This window comes from Amia ocellicauda, chromosome 22 (genome assembly GCF_036373705.1).
Source record: "Amia ocellicauda isolate fAmiCal2 chromosome 22, fAmiCal2.hap1, whole genome shotgun sequence".
Classification (NCBI taxonomy): domain Eukaryota; kingdom Metazoa; phylum Chordata; class Actinopteri; order Amiiformes; family Amiidae; genus Amia; species Amia ocellicauda.
Genome location: NC_089871.1, coordinates 13,875,033 through 13,893,171, shown reverse-complemented (window position 1 = coordinate 13,893,171; position 18,139 = coordinate 13,875,033). Strand labels below are relative to the sequence as shown.

The 18,139-nt window shown below is 47.1% G+C and overlaps 1 protein-coding gene across 2 annotated transcripts in view; it reads left to right on the top strand.

Annotated features, from left to right (window-relative positions):
- The first annotated feature begins 9,783 nt into the window (after window positions 1–9,783).
- midn (midnolin) overlaps window positions 9,784–18,139 on the top strand; it is a 29,293-nt gene continuing 20,937 nt past the window's right edge. Inside the window, exons 1-2 of one of the 2 annotated variants that reach the window (XM_066696081.1) lie at window positions 9,784–10,119; window positions 14,883–15,111. In XM_066696081.1, coding sequence (XP_066552178.1) covers window positions 14,891–15,111 — 221 coding nt within the window. In that variant the 5' untranslated portion in view covers window positions 9,784–10,119; window positions 14,883–14,890. Of the gene's footprint in view, window positions 10,120–10,995; window positions 11,140–14,882; window positions 15,112–18,139 lie in introns of those variants that run through there. The other variant, XM_066696082.1, reaches the window with a different exon arrangement.

The window sequence follows — 18,139 nt, the reverse complement described above, 5'->3', positions numbered from 1 at the left end:
AATATGATTTCAGGTTTCCACGCTCCCCTGACCACAGCAAGGCCCCCCACCCCAAGAAAACAGAAAAGAAAATGCTGACATCGGCTCATTTCCATTCCCTAGTCATCTCAATTCTCCCCCCCCCCTCCGATCCAGTGACACGCTATCAATCGGACGACGTTCGCAGGCACACACATATCAGTACGGGCTCGTGCGCACAGAGCAATACACCCCCCCAGCTCGGAGATCTGTCAGGCTAACGCAGGCACACGCGGCACAGGGGAGGATCGACAGGGAGGGTACTGGCACCGCCGTGTGTGCACACATGTGCCAACGCAGTCTCCGATGGCGTGAACGCTCTCCGCTGCAGCAGGGAATACACTCATGTAACTGTGATTACTTGGGAAGACAAACTGCTGCCTCCGCTTCCCAATGGAAATAAAAAAAAAAAATTCACGTGCTTGAAATATTAAGTACGAGAGCTTTTTTTTTTTTTAATGTGACAGCCTACAATCCCTACATTTTTTTCACCCCAGACGGATTCTGATGCCTTCGGGCTTTTTCTGCGACTTCTCCCTCGCTCTGTATAATGCTCGAGTCTTGCCGGGGAGCTGTCAGAACTGAGAAGTAGACCAAGAAAGAAAAAAACACGGCATCTTTCCCAGCTCACCCCCCACACACTCAGACACGCACACATTATAAATAAACTACAGGAAAAAAAAAAAAAAAAAAAGTGAACTGTTTTCCCTTCTCGGGGCTGACATGAAGTGAAACCACAGATGTACCCCCCGCCCTCCTCCTCCTCCTCCTCCTCCTCCTTCTGTATCAGATGCTGTGTTGAGTATCTCTCCCTGCGGTTTCCTAGTCACATGCTTCCCACTGCAGCCCCTGGAAAGTATGTCGGCGAGCATGTTTCCATTGAGGAGAATGGAGGCTCAGTTAAACAGCCTGGCACATGACACAGGAGGCGGGGGACCAGTGTTTTCCTGCAGCTGGTTTCTGAAGCCGAGCAGTGCTTGTCAACACTGAGGTAACCATCACTTTTTGTCGTGCCGGTGTCGGCCAACACACATCGAGCGCCACAGTTGTCCCAAACATGGTCCGTCAGGCTCAAGAGCTTCACGCGTTGATAGGCAGTGGGCTGGTGACGGGGAAAAGCTGTATTTCATTGTTAAGTTAGTCAACACCAGAGGGGGTTCACTCACTCCCGGGCCTCTGCGCTCTCATAAAGCCCGTTTCAAAAGCAGTATAAAGCCGGGCCTGTTTTTAGATCAACAGAGAGAGAGACTGTGGGCGAGTCTGTCCCATTTCCCTCACCTTGACGGAGCCGAGTGACTAAACAACAAACAAACAAAACGACGAACAGCTGACACAGGCTGAAGGAGGCGGCCAGCTCGTGAAATATTGATGGTTCCTGGAATCGGCAACACCTGGCAGGACAGGGTGTTCAGTCATGAGGCGGGTTGTGTACGATTAATCCCTGGGCGGCAGGTATACAGTACAAAGGAGGGAGGGAAGGCGCTGTTGAGGTGGGAAGGATAAGAGGGAGGTGGGGGGCAGAGAGAGTCATGACGTCGCCCTGGAAGAGAGACGCAGAGTTTTATTTTAGGCTTGTGATAGAGATAGAGAGCAGCCCCCTTCCCCCCCAACGTCCTCCTGCGTCACCAGAAGGCTTCAGCTCTTGGTTAAGCCAGTGACCTGCTTTATCTGCAATTGCTTTACCCGAGCCGCGCCGGGGCGTGAAGCCAGAGCTCCTGTTACAGCACAGCGACAAGAGCTCCCACTCCGTCTGCAGAACACCTCCCTCCCCCATAGTTGATCTAATTAGCCCAGTACCAGGCGCTGTTATCACAAGGAAGGATGGGGGAATTATCTGGCACTTTGTGTGTGTGTGTGTGTGTGTGTGTGTGTGTGTGTGTGTTACCCTTCTGTAGCGGTGCATGCTTTCGTTCTGATGTGTGTGCGTTATGAATAGAATACAGGTGAGGAACAGCACACGTAAACAGGAAGATACAGGCAATAAAAAGGTGGTTGCAGCTGGAGTGTGTTGCTTTTTACCAGCTCTGGTGTGTTCCCCAAGGCTGGAGACCTTCTTTTTTTGGAAAACCCCCCCATCTCTCCCATTCAGCTCAGGGCTTGGTCTGGGAGAATCACAGAAATAACCACGGTGCCCACCCCACATCCCCCTGTCCCCAGTAGGAAAGCAATCATTTTCATTGTCTTGCGGGCTTTTGTGGATTATTCACTGCTTCAGACGTACGAGCGCCTCAGCGTTGGCGAGGCGCAACAAAAGGAACTCAACAAAAGGCACTGACGTTCCCCACACGAGGATAGCCTCTAGCTCCCCCGGTTTCTGCGGTTAGGCCCCGCCGCCTGCCGAGCTGTTATCAAGATGTTCGCTGGGGAAAAAAAAGATTACGACAGGGCTATTGGTGGAATTTTGCCAGCTTGAACTGTGACTGGACATCTCTCTCTGTCGCTCAATAAACCTCCTCTTAGTTCCTCTTTCATGTATATTTATATTATGGGACTGCCCTGGGAAAAACAACGTACTTCTAACTGTATGTGGACAGACACTTCCCACGGGGTGATGCTGTGTAAACAGGGTCAGCCCACTGCCCTGGCCCTCAGTCACTTTCCTGAGCCGAGAGGAGCACAAACAAAGTCGGGCAAAGCAGGCCACGTGCTTTTCTAGGATAACCCTGAACCCTGAAATCTATTCCTCTCTCCCTCTCCTTCTTCACATCTCTCCATTTCTCTTTGCTCCTCGGGTGTCCAGCCTGCCTCTTTGCCACATTACTCTCCTCTGTGAAAGTTACCATGAGTCTGGTAAAAAACAAACAAGCATACCCCCCCGCTCCCACACACACACACACACACACACACACACAAAGGCACACACCTAGCGATCAGATGCTCATGATGCCAGCCGCCTTAAAAAGGTCATTGTAAAGCTCGGCTCGTTTTAACGTGGGAGGCTTTTATTAGCTCACCCAGTGGAGTCAATAGGATTCGGGGGGGATAGCCTGCTTCGGCGTTCTGCACACTATGACAATAGCCACCATAAAAGGCTACAGTTATGGTGCTGCGATTGCAAAGATTTACGACCGCTGATAGACTCCGATAGCTGCTTTAACAGTGTCAAGGCAGCTGAGAGTTTTATCTAGGTTCCACACCTTTTAGAAAAACCTTTCAGCACGTCATATACAGGGTCGATAGGGACAAGGGCTGGGATGGGGTGAGGAACTGGTGGATGTTTATATAATCCAAGATTATATTTTAATCTTTATTTTGCGATATGTACACTTGAGTTCACTCCACTGTGCCATGGTGTGTTTGGTGCTAACCAACCTCTGCACATTGTCCTTTTTTTACAGTTCCTTGTCAAAACGAATGTGAGTCAGTCTGAGTAAAGACGTCAGCTGATATATATCAATAATCATAATAATTATACAATGCTGATCTCAACTAATAACTTATTTAACCACACACAGGGATACAGAGCATCATTTTGACAGGGACCAGATCTGCACCGTGGGTCTCCTGGTATTAAAACCACTCAAAATAGAAGCACCAAAAAAACAGCTCAGTGAGATCTTTGTTCTTTGTTGGTGTGTCTCCCAACTGGATTAACCCACACCCCCAGCCTGACTCAGCCCTGTCTCTGTGCCCTCCCAGGTGTGGACAGACTGTGGCCAGCTTGCGTAAGGGCACAAACTCATCAAACCCTCCGTTGCCCAGCAATTCGGGGGAAGGTGCAGGAGTGGGAGCGGCAACACCCTGGTGGACTCCCGGGTCCGTCGTTGCTCCAGCGATGTGCCATCAGAACGGCGTGTGTGGGGGGCAGGACTGATCGGCGCAGTTTTCAGTCTTGTAGAATGTTCAACACATTTCATGTTTTAAAACTGCCACTTAGAGCTTGGGTTATGCGGCAATGGAACTCATGAGAAACACATCCCCCCCAACCCAAATTCCTTAAACCACTAATCTAAACATCATGCGCCTAATTCCCAGCTAGAGGGGCATATGGGTGGAAAGAAAAGTGTCTCAAGCACTAAACGGCCACTAATTTCACCACGACTGTTCTCCAAGACGTGTCTCGCAGCTCCACGGCTCCACAGGGGCCGACATGATGCTCGAGCAGAGGGGGTTGATATTTGTCCACACCTAGGTGCAGTAGCAGCGTGAGAAGATTGGTGTGGTGGGTGCTCATTTTAATATGACTGGGCCTGCCTGGCATCTCTAATCCCCGTCACGTGGCTGTGCCTGCTGGGGTGAAGAGCTGTGGTCATAAGAGGAAAAAACACAACCCCCCCCCCCCAACACACACACACTTCTCTCTACTTAGAAACACCTGCTCGTAAAAGAGCGATCTACAATCACACAGCAGCGCTTTCCCAGGCTGCGTTCCCCTGGGTTCCCACACCGTAAATCACTGTCACCGCTCACCTCCTACAACGATGCCATCCTGTTTGTGAGGCAGACGGGCCAGCGGGAGGCAGGCGGGTGGTTGGGCGGGCGGGCGTCACGGTAAGCCACCGCACAGGGCGTGTCTGGGTAGTGCTTCTGACAAGTCCTTGATAACCAGGATGTGATTAGTAAAAATGTTTGCTGGTTGACTGTACCGACCTGCTTTTATTGTCAGGGCCTTGTTGGTGTTCTTTTGGAAGCAGGGGGGGGGGGAAATAATAAATAAACAGAAGGATGTGAGTGACCTAGTTGAGCTGGAATGTCGCTCACACACACACACACACACACACACAGCCCACATACAGTACAAACTGTTCTGTATTTCCCAACCTCAGCTTTATTGTTTTGGAGTTTAAAGTCCTTCCTTGGGAGTCTGTGCTCTCGTTCGTATGGTTAGCAAAGCGATTATCATTCTTGTCACCAAAAAGATGCTGATTACTTCATTCTTCTTGCATAACTGGTCGTTTTTCCGCTTTACTGTTGTTAAAGCCCTTCTCCTGGAAATGGAAATGGTTTCTAAGAGACATGACTATTTAACTTCCTTCTATATATTTTTTTGGTGTATTGTGGTTCAGGATATCTGAATTGTCCGCAGCCTGGTTTTTCCCTCCACACTGTCCGTTTCATTCATTAAATTATCACAATGAGGGAGCGTGTACTACAGAGCACAGTGGTACCAGGGAATGAAATCTGGACTCTAATACCCTTGACATTTGTGCCCTTTTCTTTCACAGGGAGACATTTCAGTGTCAAAATAATTACACAGACTCAGGCCTGGGTTTAATCAAAACTTTGATCCATCCTCCAGTCACAGGCTACAAAGCTAGAACGTCTTGCTACCCAGAGAAGTTTCTACCCTAAAGAAACACTGGGTTTGCAAATGGTTTTGACTGAATCAGGCCTGAGACACTGAGGGACACAGAGACAGCTGCTCTGGGCATCACCCGCTTACGAACGCCAACACGAAACACAAAAACACAGGAAAGGGGAAAGGCCACATGGAGAGACACACCCCAACACAAAGGCGAACACAGGCAGGCCTTGAACAAAGACCCACTGAGACACCGGACACACAGAGACAGACACAAAGCCGGAGACGGTGTGTGTGTGCGTGTGTGTATGCAGTGCTGAGTCAGTCCCTGAGCTGTTGAGAGCGCTGAGTAGGAGCTGTGTCAGAGGCGGAAGGAGCCTTCACGCTCCCTGCACAGACATGTTCCTTGCCATACAAACAACACGACCCCTGACAGGCATCCACAGACACGCACACGCATGAACACGCAGCCCCCGAGGGAAGCAGGGATGCAGGCACACTACAGACCGTATAGAAACCTGCTCTTGAAACCCAGAGGGCCCTCCTCTAGCCTCCCCTGGCCTCATATGGTCATGAATGCACACTCAGACAGGTAGACACACGCAGTGACTCATCCAGGCACCGTTCGGCTCACCTGACAGAGAACAGACATTTCATGTGGGTGTTTTCATTCCTCTTCAAAAATCCTAAAAAAGGCAATGTTGCTTTCATTGCAATTGGCTTCCTTGTGAATTCATAGCTTAATTGTAGTTTCAGAAAGGTTTCAGAAAGTTATTTTTTATATATTTATATATATCATCATCACCATCCACCTATATCGCTCCACTGCTGGATGAAGGCTCTCCAAGATGTTTCCACTTCCTTCGATCTACAGCTTCTCTTTTCCACGTCACGCCTGCAAAGTGTATAATTTCTCTTCCCATCTTCTATATCTTCTATAGGTCTTTTATTCATCTTCTGGGATACAGTCGATAGCTTCCTTTTGTCCGTCTTTGATCTGTTCTTCTTGCGATGTGTTCGGTCCATTGCGATTTTAACATTGTCACTCTTTGAATATGTCACGTATTTTGGTTTGTTTGCAAATTCCTTTATTTTTCTATCTCTTCTTGTTATTCCAAAAATTCTGCACCCCCTTGAACTTTTTTCACATTTTGTTGTGTCAGTGCCTCAGTGTTTCATGCATTTAAATGAGGATTTTGTTCCACTTATCTACACACCATACTCCACACTGTTCAGGGGGGGAAAAGTTGTAGACTAAAAAATACAAATAATATCATCATTTGAAATATCTTCACCCCCCTGAGTTAATACTTGGTGGAAGCACCTTTGGCAGCAGTTACAGTCTGGCAGGTTAGGTTTCCACCAACATTGCACATGTAGATTTGGCAGTATTTAACAATTGTTCTTTACAAAACAGTTCAAGCGCTGTCAAGTTCCTTGAGGAGCATTGATGGACAGCAATCTTCTAGTCATGCCACAGATTTTGGATTGGATTGAGGTCGGGGCTCTGACTGGGCCACTCCAGGACATTTACCCGTTTGTTCCTTAGCCACTCCAGTGTAGCTTTGGCTGTGTGCTTCGGGTCATTGTCATGCTGAAAGGTGAACGTCCGTCCCAGGTTCAGCTTTCATGCAGGTTTCCTGGTCACACCAGTCTTTAGTAGCTCTTGCAAAGTTGCCATTGACCTCTTCGCAGCTTCTCTGATAAGTCTCCTTCTTTTTTGGTCATCCAGTTTGGAGGAATGGCCTGATCTAGGCAGGGTCTTGGTGGTGCCATACACCTACTTCTTAATAATCATCTTGACTGTGCTTCAAGGGATATTCGAGGCCTTTTATATTTATTTGTATACCTTCCCCTAATCTGTGCCTTTCAACAAGTTTGTCCTGGAGTTCTTTTGAAAGCTCCTTGGTGCTCATGGTTGAGTCTTTGCTTTGTAATGCACTACCCAGCAGAGGGACCTTAGAGGAACTGCTGAATTTAGCCTGAAATCATGCGAGTCACTACAGTTTAATACACCACTTAACACCTGAGTTAATGTAAGATTACTTTTACAAGGAGGGTGGACATTATCCAACCAAGCTATTTCAGTTTTTATTTTTAACACATTTTCTACAAATGTCTATATTTTTTTCAAATGGAAGTTGTGGGATAGGATGTGTAGATAAATGGAAAAATGATTTTTAAAACTGCATTTTAATTCCAGACAAGAAGACAACAAAGGGTGCACATTTTGAAAGGGGCTTAGACGTTCTATAGACACTGTGTATATTTAATTCTGACCAGAAGAACACAGCAAAGTTGTACAAAAGAAGCCATAGAATGGAGACCACATAGCAGATGGGAAAAAAGACAGTGTACATCCAGACAAGTGGAAATAATCCCTTCTCTGGTTGGTGCATGGCACATAGTGGTTCTGATCATTAGATCCCATCTAATCTCATTAAATCTATAATCTCCTTTGCCATTTACAGCCCAGAAAACTCACACATGCATAGAAACCTCCCAATACAAATCCATATGCATCTTATATAAATATTTATATAAATATTCAGCCATAACCTGAGGCTACATTGGAACCTGGTATTCAGGATTTAAACAATTCCAGAGAATGCTATATATAGACTGGAGACATCCTCTTTCTCCCAGGGTAATATCTGCTAAAAAAAAAAAAGTCAAGACCTTCCTTGGGTTAGAAAACCAGCTTGAGCCAGATGATACATTTCTATGAATAGCTTATCAATTTCCCCTCCAAACAATGTGACCCTTCCATAAATGATGCTAAAAATAGAGCTGGAAAAGGATTATGCAAGCTTCTTGTGCAATAATCTGAACACAGAGAGCAAGAGTACACGCACACCAGATATAACTAGATGTGCATGTATCCAAGGCTGAGGAAGAATGCAGGGTGTGGAAACACACGCTCGGCAGGCCGCCAGGGCGCAGGAGGCGATTTCTGATAGCCGACCTGCACAGCAACGCGCAATCGTGACGTAACCACCGGGATGCCGTCGCCTGGTTTCCATAACCAAATAAAGACACAATCGGGATCACAGTGAAGTCATCACAGGGACCCCAAGCATGGGATTTACGCAGGATCCGATCCCTTTTCTTAATATAACGCAAACTGACAGGCACGCCTGAGCATTATTTGGTGATTTAGCACAGTTTGCGAGGTCGGGGGATTTGTGTTTCGAGCCAAAGATCTGATGGTAGTAAGCAACCAAGGCTGTTCAGTACTTGTGTGTGTGTGTATATATATATAGGACATTTGTATTATCCTAATATGCGCTGGCTAAATAATAATAATAATCCGTAGTACAGCATTTTGGATGCATTGCACTCCTATTTCCATTTATTAAAATATGAATATTCCTGTATCAATCAATGTATGTATTCATTTTTAATAAAGCCAGATTCATATCGCAGTCTAAGGATAACAGCTGAACTGGGTTTGTAAGGAGCTCCCTTCCCTGAAACTGCAGGCAGATCAATCCACTCGTCTGCAGCGGCGCAGGGAGCGAAGTCCCAGGGTCGTGTTCGTGTAGCGCACAGTTGCGCAGCTCCACCAATGGGAGCCCTGGGACTCTGCAGATCTGCGCAGGACTGCGGCAATCTGCGCTCCACGAAGGCGACCGAACAGCGTGTCTGCAGCGGCGCCCAAGAGACGGCCCGGTGCGGCGCTGATGACGTCGCTCTTGCGCTGGTAGGACCACGCAACACCCGCCTCCCCGTCCCGTAAACCCCGCCGTGTGTTTTGCTGCGCTGTTGCCCGGCGATCAGGTTTACTCGCTGACGTCACAAGGCCGTTACGCTGCGCCAGCCCGGGGCTCACGTTTCACCCGCGTTTCTTAAGGTGGCGCTGGAGGAAATGCAGATAGAGCTGCACAGAGCCTGCGTGCGTACAGCGCAACACAGGTGCGTTACACTGGGTGACGTCACTCGCCATCTATAGACCGCTACACACACGTTTCTATTTATGCATTTCTTAGCACAAATGTATCTATAGATAAATGACCACGATGAAGCACACGGTCACTTCTCCATCCAAAGAAACGTAACGTTATCCTTAGGGTGATGATGATGATGATGATGATGATGCTGATTATTCATATTCATGTTCTATCGCGTTCATTCATTTATACATTTCAATCCAAACCTGTAAAACATGACTCGTGGATGTAGACTAGACCCCCACCCCAAGGTACCATAAACCCATTCCCAGACTGTGCCATGCACTTGCAAATAGTATTATTAATGGTGCATTATTAACAAGCAGAAGAAAAAGAAAAAGAAGCAATCCGCGTGTATTCTCTCTCTCTCTCTCTCTCTCTCTCTCTCTCTCTCTGCACTTGAGTAAAGATGATGGATGGAAGGATCGCATGCATTTCTTCTCCTTGCAGTTAAAAACGCCTCTGCTCGCGTCACCCCCGGCTCATATAAACTCATGCACATCCACTCCAGCGGGATTCCCGGGCCACCTTAAGAGACATGTGCTGACAGTGCAACTTACTCTCCTCCCCGGTTTAAAAGTGTCCCCCTCCCTGCGTGCTGTCAGTCAGGCAGAGTGCTGTGCTGCTGCGGTGCTCAGTGAGATAGCGCCCCGGACCGGACCGGACCGGACCGCACTGGAGTGGACCCTGCACCGTACTGGACACCGGGAATACAATGTACCATATGCGGCCACTGACACGCACGTAGGATTGTACGTGGATCTATTCACTCACCTGGACAGTGTTGCAGTCGCACACCCAGCCTCTCTGTCCTGCACCTACCTGGGATCTATCCGCACAACCTGGGGGAGTTTGGGGCGAACTGCGGGACTTCCTCTTGGAGCTTTAAGGTGTTCTCTAAAAGAATTGGTAAGTCGTGATTCTTTTTATTCATGACATTTTGGTCTTTTCATGTTCACCCCTGACAGTTGGTGTGCACTTGCATATGCACCTTTTATTGCGTTTAGTATTCCGCGCAGAAGTGGATTTCTGACCATTATGACGTTATTCTTGGCGTTCTTTGAAAGGTGTTTTTTCTCGCTCTCTAAATAGGTTGCGAAACCGCCTTCCCAGTAACAAGGCTAATATTTTTTACAATAATAATAATAATAATAATTAATAATAATAATAATAATAATAATAATTAATCTACACGCATGTATTTGGAAAGATGTGCAGTACTTTTACTGATCGAGCTTTAATGCCTGTATAGTCCAGGGATGCCGTGTCCGGAGCTGCATGCATTCAAAGTTGCATGACAGTAAAAGGGCGAAACAGTACTTTTATTATGTGCATATAGTGCATTATTATCCCAGTCATGCCTGGCCATGGGGGCCGGTGTCTCTGTGTCTTGGTGTCTTGCTTTAATCGCGACCTGAAAGAGTCACACTGGCGGGTGAAGGTGTCGGGACAGCCTAAAGCACACGTCCTGGAAGTCGTGTAAGTCATATTTGTAGACTGTGCGTGTCCCGTATCCATTGTACACCTCTCCACCCCCATCACACACTTTTGTAATCGATATATATTTATATCTACAATTATTGTAATAGTCGACACAATATTCACACTGTGAGGACCAGCTAGACACAGTGGCTCCTCCGTGCTCTCACAGGACACCCGGCCTAGGTGATTCAGGATGCGGTCACAGGATGAGCCAGTCATGGGTGACACACGAGGTGCCGTGACGAGCTCCCATTTAAAGCCTTGACACCCCATTTCCATCGCCAGTGTGTGAGTGCGCAGGGACAGGGCGACGTGCTTGACACCAGGCAGCAAAGCAACATCAAGTATACGATCAAAAAACACAAGATTGTCCTTCAGTCCAGTGGACCTGTGGTGTACGGGTCAGCCCTGTGCGATTCAAGCCTAGTCCAACTGTTCATAAACGAGGTAAGCAAGACAAACATATAATTACAATAATAATAATAATAATAATAATAATAATAATAATAATAATAATAATAATGTTTTAAGCGTTTAAACTCGGGAGAAGCAGGCAGCACATAGACACTAATACATGGCGTTACTGAAACTATGCACTGAGGGGGAATTGTGCTGTACTTAAAGTATTGTCTGATTTCCATTATGTCACACATTCAGGCACACAGTGTTCGCAACCAGACATGAACAGTTTTTTTTAATCCCGATAAAAGAGAGAAAAACAATGGAAAAGCACACACTCAGGAAGAAAGCTTATGCGGTGATATCAACGGGCGAGTTTCAAAATCGCATATTCTGTTCCGATGAATAATACCAGTGATACCAGTAAAGCCTTATTCTGCATCCTGCTTCCTGCTTCCCATGTGATTGTATCCTGGAATACAATCCTAGCAGCTGCAAGTTAATTAATTAATTGCTATCGCTCGCCTGTTCTTACATTCCCGTAAAACGAATTATAATCGACTTTAATGAACCGTCGACGAGTGATTGGTAACTCACCCAGGCCCAGCTCAGATGATCTCATAACTTTCGCACAGTTCAGTAGCAGGGCCTATATGACAGAAATCATTTTTTTCTCTCTCTCAGTGCCAATTAAAACAGACTTGTCAATGGAGATTTTGTTTTTACGGAGAAAATTCGTTCATTAAGTCTTTATCGCGACTATTTTGGGGGATAGTTTGCTTAGATTGACGTCACCCCACCGGGCAGTGTTGTCTAAATGTGGCCATTGCGTGTTTTGCACCGTGTTTGAAGTCAAAGTGGATACAAGTATCTGGAGTAGAAGGGTGTTTGGAGTGATATCATCAGAGTACACAAGCTAAGCCTTGCAGGTATGAATGCATGCCGCCGAGACTTTAGTTTGATCGGATGAGCTTCAGACGCCCCCCTAATCTCATTGCATCAGGTAAAAGCTCAATCAACCTGGGCCACAGATCAGAGTCACCTCTGCACCTTCGCCCTGCTCAGCTGGCACTCCTCTCCCCGCTAGGGGGCGCCCTCGCTTCTCGTTTCAATCGCGGGGACCCGCACTGTGCTTTGTCGTGTGATCTTTTGTGTGTTATTATTTCTTGAGGATTTTGCCAGCTGCCTCATCTGTGAACCAAAGCCGACCTTGTGACAATGGAAAGAGAGCCAATGGCACCGCCGCACCGTGCCAAACAGACTCGTGTGCGCATATCACTTTCTCCTGCACGGTGTTGTCCTATGGACGTGGGCATCCATTATTAATTAGGTCAGCATTAAGTTCAAGATCTACGTGCACTATGACAACACACGGGTGATGATAACCTGACATGCATGTTCCTGGCGATCCAGATGCGGTTTCATTGGGTTGTTTCTACTCTGCTTCACAATTGCACCATGCTAACCTGCGCCAGCCTTGCTCAATATGCTGGTGACTAGACTTGTTATGTAATAGGTTATGGTTTCCCCTTCATTTGCATAGTTTGTACTTTTCTGGTATTATGAAGAGCCGCTTCTTTTCTTTTTTTTTCTTTCCATTTCTTTGTCCTCCGCTTGTGACTCATGCTGACACAAGGGATCCGTTAAAGGCAGGCCTGCTTTTTACAGGACAGCGATACATAATGCAACACATATAAACACACACCGGCTTTAAACAAACCAGTAACAATAATACTACTATTAGTAATACTAATTCTAACATGCGCTTATTGGCAGATGTGTAACACCCCTCATCTGGCCTCTGCAAACCAAAAAGCACAATAAATAAACACAATAAACCAAACACCAGGCGTGATGCGTTGTTTCTGATAAGAATACAGCCTCCCATTGTGTCGGGACAGGAGGCGGCGCGGTTGCTAGGCCAGGCGCCGGGGTGTTTTGTCTTTGTTTTGCCCGCAGCTGCACGGCTGAGTCTGCACAGGTGTGAGTTCACCTGCGAGAGTGATTCACGTCCTTTGCGATGGTGTGTGTTGCCGACTCCAGCCCTTTTGTTGCGTTGCTTGGCAGTTGCAGGACACCACTAAGAGCAACTAATAATAATCATTGAGCATGATTAATTAATTAATTAATAATAGTGATATTCACAAGGGGGCGCTACTGCTCGCGTAGCATCCAGACCCAGATTGCCAGGCGCTCGCTGCAGTCATCCGCTGGACGGTGTCGTCTGCAATGAAGGATTCGTGATCGGTGTCTACACAACTGTGTGCTGGAGGTTTCGGTCACGACGCAAATCAAAGAGCTGGCGACATCTGTAATGGGGCCAAAGGGGCCAGGCTCCGGCAGTGCAATAGTAGCAGCTCTCAGTGCAGGAAAGCCTTTTGAACCTGCGTGGGAAGGCCTCGCTGAGTATTAACAGCCGTAGTGTCCGAGTGCGGTACAGCCGGCCTAATTGGTGAGATTAGCTGCTACACGGCCTTTGATCATCCTCCTCACATTGACTTTTTGCGCACTGGCTTCACTGGCAATGACTTCTCAAGGCACGGGATGAGCGCATGTATTATTTATACCCAAGTTATAAGTAGTATTGCTCTCCGGACCCCGTTGCTAGTCCAGCCGGTAGACCCCCCAGCAACCGCAAAATGCAATCGCGACATAATAGCGACAGCTGCATCTCACGCAAGCAAAGACTAATTAAGAAAAATATGCATGCATTTTTAAATGAACAGCTTTGGGAAGGGAGCTTTTTAAATGCAGTGTGCCTTTTTTTTTTCTCCCCTTTTATTTAAATCAAAAATAATACACCTCTTAGACATGAAAAGCCGTCAGATTTATTCTGGGCAGCCTTTGTAATTCTAATACATTATGAATGGCCTGAAATTGCCCGAGTGGGCGGGCTCTATCGTAGCTGTGACCACGCCCCCGCTTCCGATTGGCGGACTGGGCTTGTGTGGGAGAAAGAGGGGGGAGGAGCCGCCCCGCCACGTGGGATTCTCCGGCGCGCCGATTGGCCGGGATAACACTTTGTTAACGCAACGCCGCGGCTGATTGGCCAGGGAGGCTGGGCCTGGTGGGCGTGACGTGCCACTGTGGAGCGGTGATACTTTGTAACATTTTTTTTGTTGTTGATTTCGCGTCGGAGCTGCGCAGAGCTGCGGGTCTGCCTCGGAGAGCAATACTGACTGTATGAGGCTTGGGCAGTCAGAGCAGTGCTGATCTCCTGCTACCAAATCAAGAGGAAAAAAGAGGCTTACAGCTCCAGGCGGTCAGCTAAAATAAAATCAAAGCCTTGAAAGAAAGGACAAAAACTCTTCTCTACCTTTTGCCTTTGTCGTAGAGGAAATCCACATCCAATGCGTGTGGCCAGAGGAGTCCTGTGTGTAAAGTGCTTCTATTGTTTTATTCTGGCCATGATGCACTCCTGTAGCATTTAAAACGGGGACGAGGTGCTCCGGACGTGGGATCCTGCACAGCGCCTGGCCTGTCTACCCAACCCGACCCCAAAAAACCCAACAAAATATTAAAAAAGCGCTTTCCTCTCCATCCGGGAATATTTCTATACATAGGAGAAGAGCGTCTTTGCGTCGCTGCAGTTTCGTGGATCTTGTGCGATTTTAAGGAACCCTCCTGTCTTTTGGGGCTTTTTTTTCCTTCTATTTGTTTGGGTCCTTTCCACGACCACCACCACCACCTAACCTCCCCCCCACTCCCCTTTTTTTTTTTTTTTCTTTCTCCTTTTTTTTTTTTTTTTTTTTTGGCCGATCCCCCACTTTGGTCTCCCACCCTGACTCCAGGTCATCGGATGGACCAACAACCCCGGGCCCGGAGCTGCGCCAGCCGCGGAGCCCCCTCCTGCGAGGCCGTGCCCAGCGAGCCCTCCATGAACGTGCACATCCACTCCACCACCGGCACTCGCTTCGAGCTGTCCCTGCCGCTGGAGGAGACGGTGGAGGGGCTGAAGAGGAGGCTGTCGCAGAGACTCAAGGTCCCCAAAGAGAGACTGGCTCTGTTGCACAAAGAAACGTGAGTACCGGACACCCCTGCACCCGCAACACTGACACCGTCCTGCTGCAGAAGCACGCTGTCTAGGCAATGCATGCGACTTTTTAGGATATATTTTACCTTTTCATAGCATAAAGAGTTGGAGACGTATTTGCGCCAGTTTGGTATACACTTCTGTACAGGCTTGAAGTAGTCTTGGAAATCCGAAGAACAATGAAGTTCTTTTTTTTTTTTTTCTTCTAATTTATATTGCACCTGAACTTCAGCTGCAAGTTAGTTTTGGTACAGGCTTACTTATACCCACTAATTCCCCGTGCATTTCAATTCTTTCGTTTTTTCCACCACTGCTCTATATCTTGAGCGCCACCGGCTTCCAGTTGTCCTTCCTGTGAAGCGGGATATAGAGGCTAGTGCTGTAGCGCAGGAGTGCATCCACTTCACTATAAATCCCTTATTCCCAAATGTGCATGCTCTGTACGTCCATAGCTGTTTGGAATGCATCGTTCTTTGTTTGTTCAATTGTTTAATATTTTCCCTATGTTTGTTATTCTTTTTACAAGTGTATAATGCATTCTAGAATGCGTCTGACTGTTGCATATGTGCGTGTGTGACGTTTATTTATTTGTTATGTTCTCTTGTTGGAGAAACTACGTTCATGTATAGGGGCATACGTGTGTGTGTGTGTGTGGTGGGGGGGGGGGTACATGCTTACATGCTGCATTCCACGGTTAAAGGAGGAGGGGGGGTGACAAGAAGGTTAAGTGGGGGCGAGGCACAGGCGCCGTCCCGGACCCCCAAAACAGGCCCCCGAGCCGAGGCTTCCTTTGCCAGGTCTGCATTCTTCTCAATGCAGTCGGGGCCAGTGTGCATAGTACTTTGCTAGTGGGTTCTTTCTGGTGGTCCTAGCAAGGTAAATGTATAGATTATATAGAAACCTTAGAGTTTCCTCTTTCCATATAGCAAACCCCCGCTCCGCCGGACACACACCCCCATAGTCCGGGCTGCTCTCGTTCGCCTTTGTGCTTACTAATGTTAGTCCCACCCCACCTCCCGGCTTCTGTTTATAACTCACTTTTTTAATGGGGGGGACGGGGGTTATATTAATTGTAATCAACGTAAACCTGTCCTTTATTTATATACATATATTAATATATAAGAATCTGCATAAAGAAGCGAGTGTGAAGGACAATGAGCTCGGGGATGATGCGGGGGGCTGTTTCAAGACAATGACTCCCATAGACTCTGGAATTGACGCCTCACCGCGACCTAGACGGCCGTTTCTCTGCGCCTCCCAACCACCCTCTACTTTAAAGGGACTCGGTGGATTTGTATACTGACCCCCCCCCCCCCCCCCCCCTTAACAAGAGAAAAGGCATCACAATGGATTCAGAGGTGGTGGGTGCTTATTGTGGATTGGGGGAATGGGGATGGATCGGAGGGGTCTTTTGTCACTTGCAAATGACCCTAACTAACTGTCGCATTGTTTTTCTTTCCAAAGGAGAGCGATTAATGCCCCCTCCAGCAATTGCCTCTAAATCACATCGTCCTTTACAACCTGGCACCTTTGCAGTGTCAACCCCCCCCAACACACACACACACCGTCCCCGGGCAATGTGTCGCTCTTTGTTCATTGGCTAGGACAATTCATACACGCACACATGCTCTAGCTACTCCGACCCTGGCATTCATTTGCTTATGAGGATTATTATTTAAATCGATGTAAACTTGACAATCTCCGGTGCTGAAGAACATGTCTGGAGTAGAGGCTATCCATCTTGCAGCATGCTATGCAACTAGCCCTGCAAGTACTGAGAAACCAACCGAAACACAGCCGAGCCGTTTTCACTTTTGCACTTAAAAAATAAAAAATAAAAAAAAATAAGTTGCAATCCACAGTGTGTACAAAACCAATATATACACGCAGACACTTTTTTTTTTTCTATACACGCAAACGAAAGTGCAACCAACCTGCCCTTTTGTTCTTAGTGGAACATGTCTCTCTATTTCCAACAGCCCTGCTTTTTTATTTCCACTGACTGTGTACCTGTTTGTGAAGGTGTGACCTTCAGTCGGATATTTTAAAGAAATGAAACTTGGTTTGAAAGTGCAGTACGACTGATTCCAGTATTTGTTTTCTGTACTAGCCCAGTGGTTACATCATTTATATGCATGACTGGGTACTACTGAGAGCAGAGTCATTTAGTTGGCGTCCATGGGCGCTACTAACCTGGCGCATTTGCGACACTGTAATTAATGTTCCGTGGTATTAGTTTTGTGCAGATTAGGCGTCAGTCTGACAACGGCACTACACAATAGACTGCATGTGTATGCATTGTCATGTCTGCTTTCCCCCGACATAAATGCGGATATTATAGCGCCACTCTCAGTCAATTAACGGAGAAAGACTTGCACCTTCTCTTGTGGTCAGTGAGAAGTAGGAAAAAAAAAACCTCTTGTTGAAACGGAGTAATCTCTAAAGTATGGCTGAACCGCACCTATGTGTGTGCTTAATAAGGGTGACATGTACGTGATGTCAACAGCCACCCGAAGCAAAGACCTAAAATAGCCCTTCATGGTCAGATTTCTTTTTCTATGCGTGTCTTGTTTCTCTTCCCTCCTTCTCCTGTTTGGGTTGTATTCATCCAAGAGAGCGGCCACTGGCTCCCACATTAAATGGTCGTTTGAGTCACAAGGGCTTAAAACATGGGGGGAAGGGGGCTTTGTGTGGCATGGGATGATTTGACTGCCATTGTCCGCCATCACTCTTCATAGGAGCTGCTCTTATAGCTCCGGGCGACTGAACTGTTTATATAAACCTCTTTCTTCCCCTCTTTGTAGAGTACATTGGTGTCACATGCTCACAAAGAACATTGTGCTCCAATTTTTAGAAAATAAGAAGGAGGGGAGGGCACTGATCAGCGTTTAACCCTTGAGTTATAGTGTTGAGAATGAAATGCAACTGTGTGTATGTTTTGGACTTGCAAACTGAAATGTGTGTTATTTTGTCTGCAAATTAATAGATCAAATAAAGCTCCTGTTTGGATCTGCT